Source organism: Vigna angularis, chromosome 8, assembly GCF_016808095.1.
Source record: "Vigna angularis cultivar LongXiaoDou No.4 chromosome 8, ASM1680809v1, whole genome shotgun sequence".
Taxonomy (NCBI): domain Eukaryota; kingdom Viridiplantae; phylum Streptophyta; class Magnoliopsida; order Fabales; family Fabaceae; genus Vigna; species Vigna angularis.
This window is the reverse complement of record NC_068977.1, coordinates 32,437,197-32,452,077: the sequence shown is the minus strand read 5'-3', so window position 1 is coordinate 32,452,077 and position 14,881 is coordinate 32,437,197. Positions and strand designations below refer to the sequence as shown.

At 34.4% G+C, this 14,881-nt stretch overlaps 1 protein-coding gene across 1 annotated transcript; it reads left to right on the top strand.

Annotated features, from left to right (window-relative positions):
* Window positions 1-9,714: 9,714 nt before the first annotated feature.
* On the top strand, window positions 9,715-13,979 carry LOC108345826 (pentatricopeptide repeat-containing protein At1g20230). The gene is made up of 2 exons (XM_017584613.2): window positions 9,715-13,378; window positions 13,457-13,979. Exon 1 carries the CDS (start codon window positions 10,920-10,922, stop codon window positions 13,164-13,166), a length of 2,247 nt encoding a protein of 748 aa, XP_017440102.2. The 5' UTR covers window positions 9,715-10,919; the 3' UTR covers window positions 13,167-13,378; window positions 13,457-13,979.
* The last annotated feature ends 902 nt before the right edge of the window (window positions 13,980-14,881 follow it).

The following is a 14,881-nucleotide window of genomic DNA, read 5'->3' as shown; positions in this document are numbered from 1 at the left end:
AAGGATAAACTCCCTTCAATCAGGGTAAACAAAGATTATTGCTTTTAACATTACCCTATTAGCTGTGTCTGCTTCTTTTCAACCATAGTGATGATATCCATTCCTATATATATATTTTCATGTAACTTTCACTACTTTTTTCACTCTTACCTCATTCATTCCATTTTCTACTTCTTTTCATGTGCATGTACTAACAATGTCATATCAACAAGATTTACGAAATTTTTTACTTCTTTACCTCATTATATTAGCTGTTATTACATTTCATTTATCTCTGAAATGCTTCTCAAAATATTGAGTATAAAATGTAATTGTGCATAGTTTTAATGAAGGTAATATGCATGTCCATGAGTATAACTTGCTGGTAGGTAACAAAAACTGATTATATTATATTATCTGCAAAAGTATGCATGATGTATTCGGGTTCAGATGAACCAGATGGTGACAGATGAACACATAGATGTCACTTTTATGCATGATTTTGACCTTCGGTTCAAGTGTGAATCGTGTTCATCTATAATTCTGACACGTGTATCAGTTCTAAATTTTATACCAAATTTTTGTCAGGTCGAGTATATTTCTTTTCTGTAGAAAAAGTAATTAATGATTGATTTGTCTATACTGTGAGTACTTACAGTGGGGAATCAATGATGCTGTGTTTCTTTCTATATACTGTTCAAACAGAAGGATTAGAAATAAAGACAAATTTTAGAAGATAAACCTTTTCTTATAAAATGAGTATATTTGAAAAAAGAAAAAGGTATACACTAATATATCATAATTAATTATATATAAAAAATTTATCTTGATTATGTGTATAAAGTATAAGTATTGACTTTTTTCATCAACTCTATTATAAAGATTTTAATATTATATTATATTAAAATAAAGTAAACATATTAAAATAATATATAAAATAATCAATTTTTAAAATCCAAAAAATTATCTGATCGAAATACAATTAAATGATATATATATATATATATATATAAATATATAAAATTTGAGATATCTTATATATTCATTTTAAATAAATATTTCCTTATTTCTATAAAACATTACACGCACTTTCAACTTTTTTATTATATGCAACTTTAAATAATACCTTATTATATACACTTTAAATATCTTATTATATGCAATTTAAAATTATATACACTTTAAATATCTATTATATGAAATTTAAATAATGTGCACTTAAAAATTATATAAGATTAGATTTCTTTATTTTTATAAAAAAATATCTTATATATATATATATATAATATAATCCACTTTTCTATCTTTCTATATATTTTTTCTACTTTTTTAATTAATTTATTTATATATACCTCTTATTTATTTATTTATTTATTTATTTTTATTAATATATGTACTACTATAAATAAATATAAGAGAGATAAACCAATGCAAACTTACAAACTTTTGATTCATAAAATATAATTCAATAATTTAATTTTGAAGTGTTTTATATCCAAGTTAATTCATTTTTTTACTGTGAGGATCTTATGTTACTCTTTCATCTTTTATCATTCTTTCATCTTTTGTCATTTTTTATTCATTCAATTGAAACTTTCATGTTGTAATTTTATTATCTCTTTTTTTTTCTTGTGCATAATAGAATTATTAGATAAAAATTATACAATGTTATTTGAAACTTTCAATTCTTCAAATTGTATAGTATTTTTTTTCCTTTTCTTTTTATATAAAATACCACTTCTCCATATTATATTTCATAAAAATATGATAATTTTATTTCTTCATTTAATAATTTCAATTTGACATCTTTTTAATCTTGAAGTTTTAAAATGTTAGTATTTGTGTGTTTAATGTTTCATTACTAGTTATGTTTGACATTATAATAAAACATAGAATTAAAATAAAAGTATTAAAATCATAAATAAAATATTTAATTTATTTTAATACATTCTTATTTTGAAATATAATATCTTTATTTATTAGAATTTTATAATAAATTTTCATTTTAACTTAATTTTTTTTAACATCAAATTATATTTTAAATTTTTTTATATCAAATTATTTTACAAATATATTAACATATGATTAATATTTTATTGCACCAATTACATTGATTAAGGTTTTATATTGAAAGTCTGTCAAATCTTTTATACAGATAACTTATATCTTAGAAGTAATCACTCTTTTCCATCTATCTTAGAAAAAAATATCTCTCAATAATTCAATGGTTTATCTTGTTATCCGCATAAATAAAAATGTTTAAAACCCAATTATTATATAAAATAAATAAAATCAACAAGTATTAGTCTTTAAGATTTTATGTTAGAATTGTTCTAACTTTTTTATATGAGTAAGTCTATCTCTTTAATCTATTCTACTAAAAAATATAATTATACATATAGATGATTTAATTATAAATAATAAATAGTTATCTCCCTATATACTAATAGATAAATGAATGTTCTTTGGGTAAAATATGTTTTTGTCTCATAATTTTAAGTAAAAATTAAAATTATTTTTCTTTTGAAATTTTTAATTAATTTAGTTTCTTATTTTTAAAACTGTGTAAATTTAGTTTTTCTAACTTAAATTTAGTTTTTCTAACTAAAATTTCTTAATTTTTTTAAGGTTTTAATTGTATTTGTCAGATCCATTAAAAATCCACCCAAAACCCAGCTGAATGGAAGACAAGTGTCGAGGAAGGGGAGCTGAAAAACAGAAAGTGGAAGACAGGTGTGAGCAGTGGAGTGACCGTTCGGTTTTGACTGTAGGAGTAAAACTCTGAGTTTTCAAAAATTCACGTCACTCTCTGCATGCAACCATCTTCTTCAACCTTCTGAAACTCCATTCTTCTCCTCCTTCTCTCTAAGATTTCTTCATCTTCTCTACAAAATCTTACTCTTTTCTCTTCCGATCATCAAACAGACCACACTTGAGCATTCCCGGCGTCGAGGGCATTCGTTTGAACCGATCAGTTTTCGATTTCGAGCTGGTAAGTTCATCTCTCTCTCAGCCGTGTGGTTTCCTGGTACATGCAAACCTAGTTTATGGGTTGCATGAATCAATCATCTTGTTCTGAGAGTTTCTGGATTTTCTGTTTGGTTTAGTTTCGGAAGTTGTCGAGCGTTGATGGTAGAAGGATTTGTAGAGGTGAACCAGTAACCATATATGTGAGCGTTTGGTCACGTTAAGAGGTAAGGGAAGCTTATATAATTTGATTAAGATTCTTGTTTGAATGGATGTACGTTCGTTGATTTCTGAATGAATATGAAGTATGATTGTTGATATGTTTTGACTGTATGAAGTGTGAATATTTACTATGATATGAATGTATGAATGTATGAAGATAAATGTTGAGCAATGTATTGATAAGATTATGAATTCTAAGTCTAGAGTTTTATGTGAAAATTGATGTTCGTCACTGAAGATCTTTGACCGTTGGGTTTTCCTATGGACTCGGTTGGAACTGGATTCTTTCATTTGGAAAGAATTCCAGTTGAGGACCGAGCGTCTTCGTTCTGTAATATATGTATATAAGCGTTCAACCAAGGATATTCGTTCCTTGGTGTTTTATGGTAAACTTAAGTATATCTATATGTATTTGTATATTTCGTTCGTTCGTGAACACTATTTAAATGGTATCTTATTATATTTATCAAGTCTTTCTTCTATAAGTTTAGTAGTGTTCGGTTTTACACCAAGCGCTCGTACTAAGTAGTGCTCGGTCTTACATCAAGCGCTCGTACTAAGTAAGTGTTCGGTCTTACACCAGGCGCTCGTTCTCGTTTCCGTAATCTATCTGTATAATAAGAGCGTTCGTCCAAACTCCATAGAGTTCGCTCTCTACAGTGCTCAGTCTTCAACTGACATTTGGTTTTCTTGAGGTTTAGCTCATTAAGAAGCTAAGTATTTATTGGCGATCGGTTTCTTCATATGATTCCGTCAAGTACTATTATTTGGTGTCCTACAGTACCTGTCTCAATTGGTTTCGGCCTAGAGTCTTAGTACTCGGCTTAGGCTTTACGGTGTTCGGTTTGAACTCTCAAGAGTCAGTTCATTAAATTGGCTCATTTGGAAAATAACGTTCGATTATTTTAGTCTCTGAGAAGTATTATTATATTCGGTCCTTTTCACAACTAGTGAGTAACTCTCTCAATTTGATTATATTTGAGTTGGAGACATCTCGGTCTCACTCCAAGTGTTCGGTCTTGTTCTGGATTAAAAACTAACGTTCGGTATTTGGTATCCTAAGGGATCTTTATTCAAATTGGTTCAGTTGAGGTTTTAATAATGAAAGATGATGGAATATGATATGGATGAAATGACTTTGGTTATGAACGAGTATTTCGGGGAGGAATATCTCATGAATGTATATTGGAATTGGTAAAGTATGAATGTGGGCATGCTAAGCTGGCGGTTCATCCTGATATTCCGTGATTACTCGTTTCTCACGTAGAGAAGGGTAAGTCATGCGTGGGAATGACAGGAGGTCCTAGTCCTTATGGTTAATTTGGACGGAACGGACTAACCTCGGGTGGCAGCTATTGTGGGTATCTCAGTTACTACATCACCCGGGTGCACGAACGTCGTAGCTACACAGAATTCATACAGTCCGGACAATCAGAGTCTAGTATTAGGCTTTGTATGAAAGAGTTAATGATTTATCTGGTTTAATTGATTTTATGAATTATGCTGATACATGAATTAAATTACATAAGCTTACCTTATTTTCCTGTCTTGTCCGTTTTGTACGTTCGGTCGTTTGTCCTGTTGCAATGATCATCTGTGTGGATGTTAGCAGAAGGAGAAGAGCTGCTGGAAAAAGCGCTGAAAGAAGAAAGTTTGGTCGAGGTAGAAGTTAAGACCGAATAGTAGAACCGTTCGGTCAGTAGTTAGTTTATTTGTACGATGACCGTTCGGTATAGGTCTTTTATAAATCGTTCGGTCTAGATTGCTTATTTGTACAGTTTTAACTTTCTCGTTATTCTGTAAGGCCGTACGTCCTATTTTTTGTAAGACTGATTTGTAGTATTATTAACATGTGATTATTTTATTATATAGTTTTATACTGTATTTTTGGGATGTTATAGTATTTCTCAATTAATATTAAAAAAATGTGTCAAACAATATAAACAATTCAAATATTATCATAAAACATGTGTTTGAAACATCAAATAAATTTAATAAAATTTAGTTAAAAAAATTAAATACATACATTTCTAAAATCATGAGACTAAACTGAATCAATATTTCAAATAATAACTAATTCTATTTTTTATTGAAAATTAAGAAATTAAACACATATTTCAAATAATATATATAGATGATTTAATTATAAATAATAAATAATTATCTCTCTAAATGTTGTTTAGTTAAACATAATAATATTTTTTTATGTTACTAAAATAAAGTGATAAAGGTTGAATAATAAACCCAAAACCTCTTGCCACGAGGTCACCCCTTTCCTAATACTCGATCACACATCACTGAGCTCGTTGCAGCAACAACAACACTAACAAGTGACAGACAGAAACCGGAGTGAGGGTGCTATGTTCCACGTCCTCTCCCAATGTCTGTCCTCTCCCACGGCCACCCTGTCGCAGGCGCGCCAAGCCCACGCCTTGATCCTCAAACTCAACCTATTCTCCGACACCCACCTCACCACCACCCCCCTCTCTCTCTACGCCAACACCCACTCTCTCTCCACCCACAACTCTCCCTCACCCTATCCTCCCACCTCCCCCACCCCACCCTCTTCTCCTTCTCCTCACTCATCCAAGCCTTCGCCCGCTCTTCCCACTTCCCCCATGTCCTCACCGCATTCTCCCACCTCGCTCCCCGCGGTCTCGTCTCCGATGCCTTCCTCCTCCCCACCACCATTAAGTCCTGCGCCATCCTCCGCGCCCTAAACCAGGGCCAACAGGTCCACGCCTTCGCCTTGGCATCTGGGTTTGTCTCAGGTTCCATCGTGGCCTCCTCGTTGATCCAAATGTACCTCAAATGTGATCGCATTGTGGATGCAAGGAAACTGTTCGACAGAATGCCTGAGAGAGACGTGGTTGTCTGCAGTGTTAGAATTATCCAACTTTAAGTGACTCATGTCAAAATAAATGAGGGTCAAAATGTGATTTAAAATAATTGAGAGATTTAATGACAATAATTACGACTTGATGGAGGTTGTATAAGAATGGATGAATGATTTTGTCTTGATGCATATTTTTATGAAGAAGCTCTCTCTTCCATTAGAAACACCATCAAGAAAGTCTCGAGAGAATTAAGGTTATATCAGGAGATAAATTGGGTAAGGAATTGAAGATTTAGAGCAACGAAAGCATGGATCAAGGTTAGTGATTTTCTTATCCTAATTATGTAATTATGTTTGATGTTGTGAGAATCATAAATTCTTAAGATCCTAAATCAAATGATAGTATAGAAAGTTAAGAAACTTACATATGGTATCAGAGCTATAGGTTACTAGATTTATGATTCTCCTGGATGAAGTAATTTGATTCATGGTTTTTTCCTAAAAAGAAAAATGATGAACTATGGGGAATTTACATCTTAAACTAATTGAAATAAACAAACCTGATTGAAATTTAGAAGTCTTCCGCCGCTGTCTTCCAAATGCCATGAAACTTAGTTTATGTGAATAGTATTTTGGGTAGAAGATGATGAATAATATTCTGGATGTTTGAAAGCTTACGGGAATGCAAATTGAAGTCATGCCAAAATGTTAATTATTAAAGTTTAACTTTATGATATGTATTAAAAAATTGTAAGAATGGGACAAACATGGTCTGCCACACATAAATGAAAGACAACTTTCTTGTTTTATATGAATTAATGGTGCAAACTTTGCAAAGTGAAAGTTTCTCACGTGGCACACTATATAATAAATTATTTGTGCAAATGAAGGAGAATTAAAGTCATTGAATGTTTAGAATTGAAGAAGTTTTTATCACCCTTATGAAATTTTACCCACTTAAATTGGAATTAGTTTTTTCAATTTTAATTATGACACATAATAAATTTTATGTGAATAAATGTATATTGTTAAATTAAAATTAACAAGGATGTTATGTATGACTAATAACGAATTAAAGGTTATTATTATTATTATTTGAAATTAATTATGGTAAATTTTGTTAGTCACTAAAGTGACCAAAATTTTAAAGTTAATTTAATTTCAAATTATTAATGATTTTATTTCAATTACTCATTGTATGGATGCTAAATTAGGAATAATTAATTTATGGATTAATTGGAAATTCATTAGTATAAGATATTTTGTATCATCCAAAGGTGATTATTTATGCTTATGTTTGTGTATTAATGGATCTCCCAAAGGAGAACACTAATATACATAGAATGATGATTAAATTTTGAATATGTATTTATGACTCAAAGCATTAATGATTAGCATGTATTAATGGTTGTCCCCGTTCCGGTATCTTTATACTCGCTCGCTACGTCTGTTCCAGTCTTTAATGGATTGAATTTCCCTGATTGGAGTGAACAAGTCCAATTTCACTTAGGTGTATTGGATCTTGACTTGGCTCTTCAAGTTGAGAAACCGGCTGATATCACTGATATTAGTAGCAATGAAGAGAAAACTTATTACAAAGCTTGGGAAAGAACAAACAGACTTAGTCTAATATTTGTGAGAATAAGCATTGCAAGTAACATCAAATCTGCTATTCCGAAAACTGAAAATGCAAAAGAATTTATGAAATTTGTGGAAGAGCGCTCCCAAACTGCTGACAAGTCCCTCGTTGGGACATTGATGAGTACGTTGACCACCATGAAGTTTGACGATTCACGTACTATGCATGAACATGTGATCGATATGACAAATATTGCAGCAAGGCTTAAGTCTCTAGGAATGAAAGTGGATGAAACTTTTCTCGTGCAATTCATTTTGAACTCGCTACCTTCTGAGTATGGTCCATTTTAGATGAACTATAACACCTTAAAAAGACAAATGGAATGTGCATGAATTGCAGAGTATGTTAGTTCAAGAAGAGACCAGACTTAAAAACTTAAGAAGTCACTCTATTCATTATCTGAAGAATCGAGGAGCTAGAAAGAAATTTAGGAAACATGGAAAGGATAAAGGACCATTAAAGATTGACGAGTCCTTAACCAAAATCTAGAAGAAAAATGACAAATGTCATTTCTCCAAGAAGTCTGGACATTTTCAGAAGGACTGCTTAAAGCGTAAAGCTTGGTTCGAAAAGAAAGGTGAGCGTAATGCTTACGTATGTTTAGAATCAAACTTAACTGAAGTTCCACGTAATATTTGGTGGATTGATTCTGGATGTACAACTCATGTTTCTAATGTGATGTAGGGATTCCTTACAATCCGAACCATAAACCCAACTGAGAAGTTCGTCTTCATGGGAAATAGAGTGAAAGTTCCAGTGGAAGCCGTCGGGACTTATCGATTGATTCTTGACACTGGATATCACTTAGACCTGATGGATACTTTTTATGTACCTAGTATCACTAGAAATTTAATTTCTTTGTCTAAGCTTGATGTTGCTGGATACTCTTTTAAATTTGGGAATGGTTGTTTCAGTTTGTTTAAGCGTGCCTGTATGATTGGATCTGGTACACTTTATGATGGTTTATATAACTTGAATTTGGATAATTTATATACTGAAACTCTTATGACCTTGCATCACAATGTTAGCAATAAACGCAGTTTAGTGGATGAACGATCTGCTTATTTGTGGCATAAACGTTTGGGACACATTTCCAAAGAAAGGATGCAATGATTAGTAAAGAATGAAATCCTTCCGGATTTAGATTTTACTGATTTGAATGTATGTGTGGATTGTATTAAAGGCAAACAAACAAAACACACAAAGAAAGGAGCCACAAGAAGTACACAACTTCTTGAAATTATACACACTGATATATGTGGTCTGTTTGATGTGAATTCCTTCAATAAAGAGAAATACTTCATCACCTTCATTGATGATTTTTCGCATTATGGATATGTCTATCTACTGCATGAGAAATCTCAAGCAGTGAATGTCTTGGAAGTTTACGTAAATGAAGTAGAAAGACAATTAGACAGAAAGGTGAAAATTGTGAGGTCTGATAGAGGTGGTGAGTATTATGGAAGATATGATGAAAGTGGACAACATCCTGGTCCATTTGCTAAATTTCTTGATAAACGTGGTATTTGTGCTCAATACACAATGCCAGGAACACCACAACAAAATGGTGTATCAGAAAGGCGTAATCGAACCTTAATAGATATGGTTAGGAGTATGTTAAGTAATTCATGTTTACCTGTATTGTTGTGGATGTATTCCTTAAAAACTGCCATGTATTTGTTAAACAGAGTTCCTAGTAAGGTTGTTCAAAAGACTCCTTTTGAGTTATAGACAAATAGGAAACCCAGTTTGAGACACTTGCATGTTTGGGGTTGTCAGGAAGAAATAAGAATTTATAATCCGAAAGAAAAGAAACTGGATGCAAGAACAATCAGTGGATATTTCATTGGTTATCCAGAAAAATCAAAAGGGTATATATTTTACTGTCCTAACCATAGTACAAGAATTGTTGAAACTGGAAATGCTCGGTTCATTGAAAATGGTGAAACTAGTGGGAGTGTAGATTCACAAAAGGTTGAAATTACAGAAATTAACGTACAACTTCATGTAATTGGTACCTCTTCTTTAAGAGTTGTTGTTCCTCATGTTGTAGAAACACACAACAATCAAGAAGAACAACACATCAATACTCCCGTGATTAACAATGAACTAATAGTAGAACAATCACAAGAAATAGTATTAAGAAGATCTCAAAGAGAAAGAAAGTCTGCTATTTCGAATGATTAATTTATTATGTGTGATAATTAAAATTGAAAAAACTAATTTCAATTTAAGTGGTTAAAATTTCATAACGGTGATAAAAACTTCTTCAATTCTAAACATTCAATGACTTTAATTCTCCTTCATTTGCACAAATAATTTATTATATAGTGTGACACGTGAGAAACTTTCACTTTGCAAAGTTTGCACCATTAATTCATATAAAACAAGAAAGTTGCCTTTCATTTATGTGTGGCAGACCATGTTTGTCCCATTCTTACAATTTTTTAATACATATATTCATAAAGTTAAACTTTAATAATTAATATTTTGGCATGACCTCAATTTGCATTCCCGTAAGCTTTCAAACATCCAGAATACTATTCATCATCTTCTATCTAAAATACTATTCACATAAACTAAGTTTCATGGCATTTGGAAGACAGCGGCGAAAGACTTCTAAATTTCAATCAGGTTTGTTTATTTCAATTAGTTTAAGATGTAAAATCCCCATAGTTCATCATTTTTCTTTTTAGAAAAAAACCATGAATCAAATTTCTTCATCCAGGAGAATCATAAATCTAGTAACCTATAGCTCTGATAACATATGTAAGTTTCTTAACTTTCTATACTATCATTTGATTTAGGATCTATGATTCTCACAACATCAAACATAATTACATAATTAGGATAAGAAAATCACTAACCTTGATCCATGCTTTCCTTGCTCTAGATCTTCAACTCCTCACCCAATCTATCCCTTGATGCAACCTTAATTCTCTCAAGACTTTCTTGATAGTGTTTCTAATGGAGAGAGAGCTTCTTCGTAAAAATATAAAATGCATCAGGGACAGAACCCTTCATCCATTCTTATACAATTTCCATCAAGTTGTAATTATTACCATTAAGTCCCTCAATTATTTTAAATCACATTTTGACCCTCATTTATTTTCAGATGAGTCACTTGGATAATTCTAACAATAAAGGTTGAATAATAAACCCAAAACCTCTTGCCACGAGGTTACCCCTTTCCTAATACTCAATCACACATCACTGAGCTCGTTGCAGCAACAGCAACACTAACAAGTGACAGACAGAAACCGGAGTGAGGGTGCTATGTTCCACGTCCTCTCCCAATGTCTGTCCTCTCCCACGGCCACCCTGTCGCAGGCGCGCCAAGCCCACGCCTTGATCCTCAAACTCAACCTATTCTCCGACACCCACCTCACCACCACCCTCCTCTCTCTCTACGCCAACACCCACTCTCTCTCCACCCCCCAACTCTCCCTCACCCTATCCTCCCACCTCCCCCACCCCACCCTCTTCTCCTTCTCCTCACTCATCCAAGCCTTCGCCCGCTCTTCCCACTTCCCCCATGTCCTCACCGCATTCTCCCACCTCGCTCCCCGCGGTCTCGTCTCCGATGCCTTCCTGCTCCCCACCACCATTAAGTCCTGCGCCATCCTCCGCGCCCTAAACCAGGGCCAACAGGTCCACGCCTTCGCCTTGGCATCTGGGTTTGTCTTAGATTCCATCGTGGCCTCCTCGTTGATCCAAATGTACCTCAAATGTGATCGCATTGTGGATGCAAGGAAACTGTTCGACAGAATGCCTGAGAGAGACGTGGTTGTCTGGAGTGCCATGATTGCTGGGTACTCGCGCCTTGGACTTGTGGATGAGGCCAGAGGGCTTTTCGGTGAGATGAGGAGTTGTGGGGTGGAGCCCAATTTGGTGACGTGGAATGGCATGCTTGTTGGGCTTGGTAATAATGGCTTGTATGATGAGGCGGTGGGGATGTTTCGGGTAATGTTGTTGGAAGGGTTTTTGCCTGACGGGAGTACTGTTTCGTGTGTGCTTCCTTCTGTGGGGTGCTTGGAGGATGTGGTAATGGGGTCTCAGGTTCATGGTTATGGCATCAAGCAGGGGCTGTTATGTGACAAATTTGTGGTTAGTGCCATGCTTGATATGTATGGTAAATGTGGCTGTGTGAAGGAGATGAGTAGGGTGTTTGATGAAGTGGAGGAAGTGGAAATCGGGTCTTTGAATGCTTTTCTTACTGGCTTGTCGCGGAATGGTATGGTTGACTCCGCGTTGGAGGTATTTAACAGGTTAAAGGACCAGAAAATGGAGTTGAATGTTGTGACATGGACTTCAGTAATTGCTAGCTGTTCCCAGAATGGCAAGGATTTCGAGGCTTTGGAGCTTTTTAGAGATATGCAGGCTTATGGCGTGGAGCCTAATGCTGTGACAATTCCAAGCTTGATTCCTGCTTGTGGGAATATTTCAGCATTGACACACGGGAAGGAAATTCATTGCTTTTCCCTTAGAAAGGGGATTTTTGATGATGTATATGTAGGTAGTGCGTTGATAGATATGTATGCCAAATGTGGTAGAATTCAGTTGGCCCGGCGTTGTTTTAACAATATGTTGGCCCCAAATTTGGTTTCGTGGAATGCTGTTATGAGTGGATATGCAATGCATGGGAAGGCTAAGGAAACAATGGAGATGTTTCATATGATGCAGCAGAGTGGCCAGAAGCCGGATTCGATTACATTTACGTGTGTTTTATCAGCATGTGCGCAAAATGGCTTGACTGAAGAAGGATGGCATTATTATAATAGTATGTCCAAAGAACATGGCATTGAGCCTAAAATGGAACATTATGCTTGCATGGTGACTCTGCTCAGTCGTGTTGGAAAACTTGAAGAGGCTTACTCTATCATTAAGGAAATGCCATTTGAACCGGATGCTTGTGTATGGGGAGCCCTGCTAAGTTCTTGTAGAGTTCACAATAATTTGAGTTTAGGTGAAATTGCTGCAGAGAAGCTTTTCCCGTTAGAACCAGCCAACCCTGGGAACTACGTTCTTTTGTCCAATATCTATGCTTCAAAGGGCTTATGGGATGAAGAAAATAGAATACGTGAAATGATGAAAAGTAAGGGATTGAGGAAAAACCCTGGATATAGTTGGATTGAAGTTGGACACAAAGTGCACATGCTTCTTGCTGGTGACCAATCACATCCACAAATGAAAGATATCTTGGAGAAGTTGGATAAATTGAATATGGAGATGAAGAAGTCTGGTTATCTCCCCAAGACTAACTTTGTGCTGCAAGATGTGGAGGAACAGGATAAGGAGCAGATATTGTGCGGGCACAGTGAGAAGTTAGCTGTAGTATTAGGGCTACTCAACACAAGTCCAGGGCAACCTCTTCAAGTTATAAAGAACCTGAGAATATGCGATGACTGCCATGCTGTGATAAAAGCAATAAGCAGATTGGAAGGAAGAGAAATTTATATAAGGGACACAAATCGTTTTCACCATATGAAAGATGGTGTTTGTTCATGTGGAGATTTTTGGTAAGTAGCCATGGTTTTGTCGGGACTTATATTCAGGAGGGGTCAAAATTCTACCGTGGGTCCATCTTGTGGATGAGAGAATGTATTATAATCAAGAATATTTGCAGTCAAGAATTTCATGCCATCCATGTAGTTAAAGCATCTCGAGAATGAAGACACGTGTGCTTCATCTTTTGGTGACTGGAAGCTGAATATTTCTCAGTTGTTTTTAAACTGGTAAAAAATTCTATTCTCTTCCCTTTGTTATTGTAATCAAGATTTATAGTAGCCTGATGGAGAGGAGACAACTTTCAGGACTCATGATGCAACTATGCGAGCAGAAAATTTGAGGAACTCTAACATTATAACTTGCCTAATTATATATTTTTCTATGACTGGAAGTCTCATAATGGTTTGAGACTTGAGCATCTGTAATGCTCATGACATGTTAATGCAGATGTCTCTCTTCCTTTTCAAGGCCTAATATGTTTCTATCAGCTAGATCGAGGAAACATGTGATGAGGAGGAATTCCAAGAAAACTGTATATTGAATTGTCAAACAGATCATCTAGGATGTTTTTCTGAGAACTCGTGGTCTGATTCCGTAGACTTTCCTTTGCAAGGGTCGCTATGTCCATGTTAGTGGTAAATACCTGATTTCACAACAATTAGTAGATTCAAACACATGTTAATTTGTGATACTTTAGAGTCTTCACAGGCTCATTACCCATTCCAGAATGTTTTTTTCTCTGGAGAAGAGCATGTATTTCTTCTGTTTATGTTGGGTTCTTGTCACATGGGACTAAAATATTTATCATAATGAATGCGGGTTCTTTAATTGTCTGTAACTTTATGTGGATATGAAGGTTCCTTTTACGGATGACTTGTGAATTTTGGAGACGTGATTCCTTAACTTCTGCTGCAAGACAATGTAAATTTAGGGATTCTCCAATTGGAGAAGCAGTCATTAGCAAATTCTGGAGATATTGTTCATTTTTACTGAATCTTTTCACTTGCTTGGCTGCAGATGATTTTTGTGCTTTGGTTATTCATCATGCGGTTCATTAGTAACACTACTCTCAACTAGTATAAGATTATGCATTCAAGAAACATACTTGTTTTTCAAGAACCAAGGCTAATGGAGGTGCATTTTTTTCCATGTAAAACTTTTAAGTTATGGTGTCTAAGAGTGTGATAAGGCCAAAATGTCTCTAAACCTACTTGTTTAAAGGTTTTTTCTTCCTGCACCCTATAATTTCTAGTTGCACTAGATAATTTTTAAATAGCGTTATTATCACTAGTGCAGAAAAGACCTTTAACATCACCCTTTAGACGTCTGACCCTCGAATATTCAACGTAAAAAATGACCGGTGACATTTTTCGTAAATAAAACAATTATTTAGACGTCGGCTATGGAGGGATCCGACGTCTAAATACTCATATATGTCGGCTCCCCCAAATAGACCCCAAAACTAAACAAAAAAGTTAAAAAAAAATAATTTTTTATTCTATTTAGATGTCTGGGGAACCAACGCTTAAATACACAACCCAGAAATTTAAAAAGTCACTTTTTAACTCTATTTAAACGTCTGATTCCGTCACTCCGACTTCTAAAGCCATTTAAATGTCTGTTATGGGGGAACCGACTTCTAAATACTCAACCCAGAAATTTAAAAAATCACTTTTTGACTCCATTTAGACGTTTGATCTCGTCACACCGACTTCTAAAGTCATTTAGAC

What these genes read in the sequence shown, in the direction of transcription:
- LOC108345826 (XM_017584613.2), top strand. Translation starts at nt 10,920, where the DNA reads ATGTTCCACGTCCTCTCCCAATGTCTGTCCTCTCCCACGGCCACCCTG.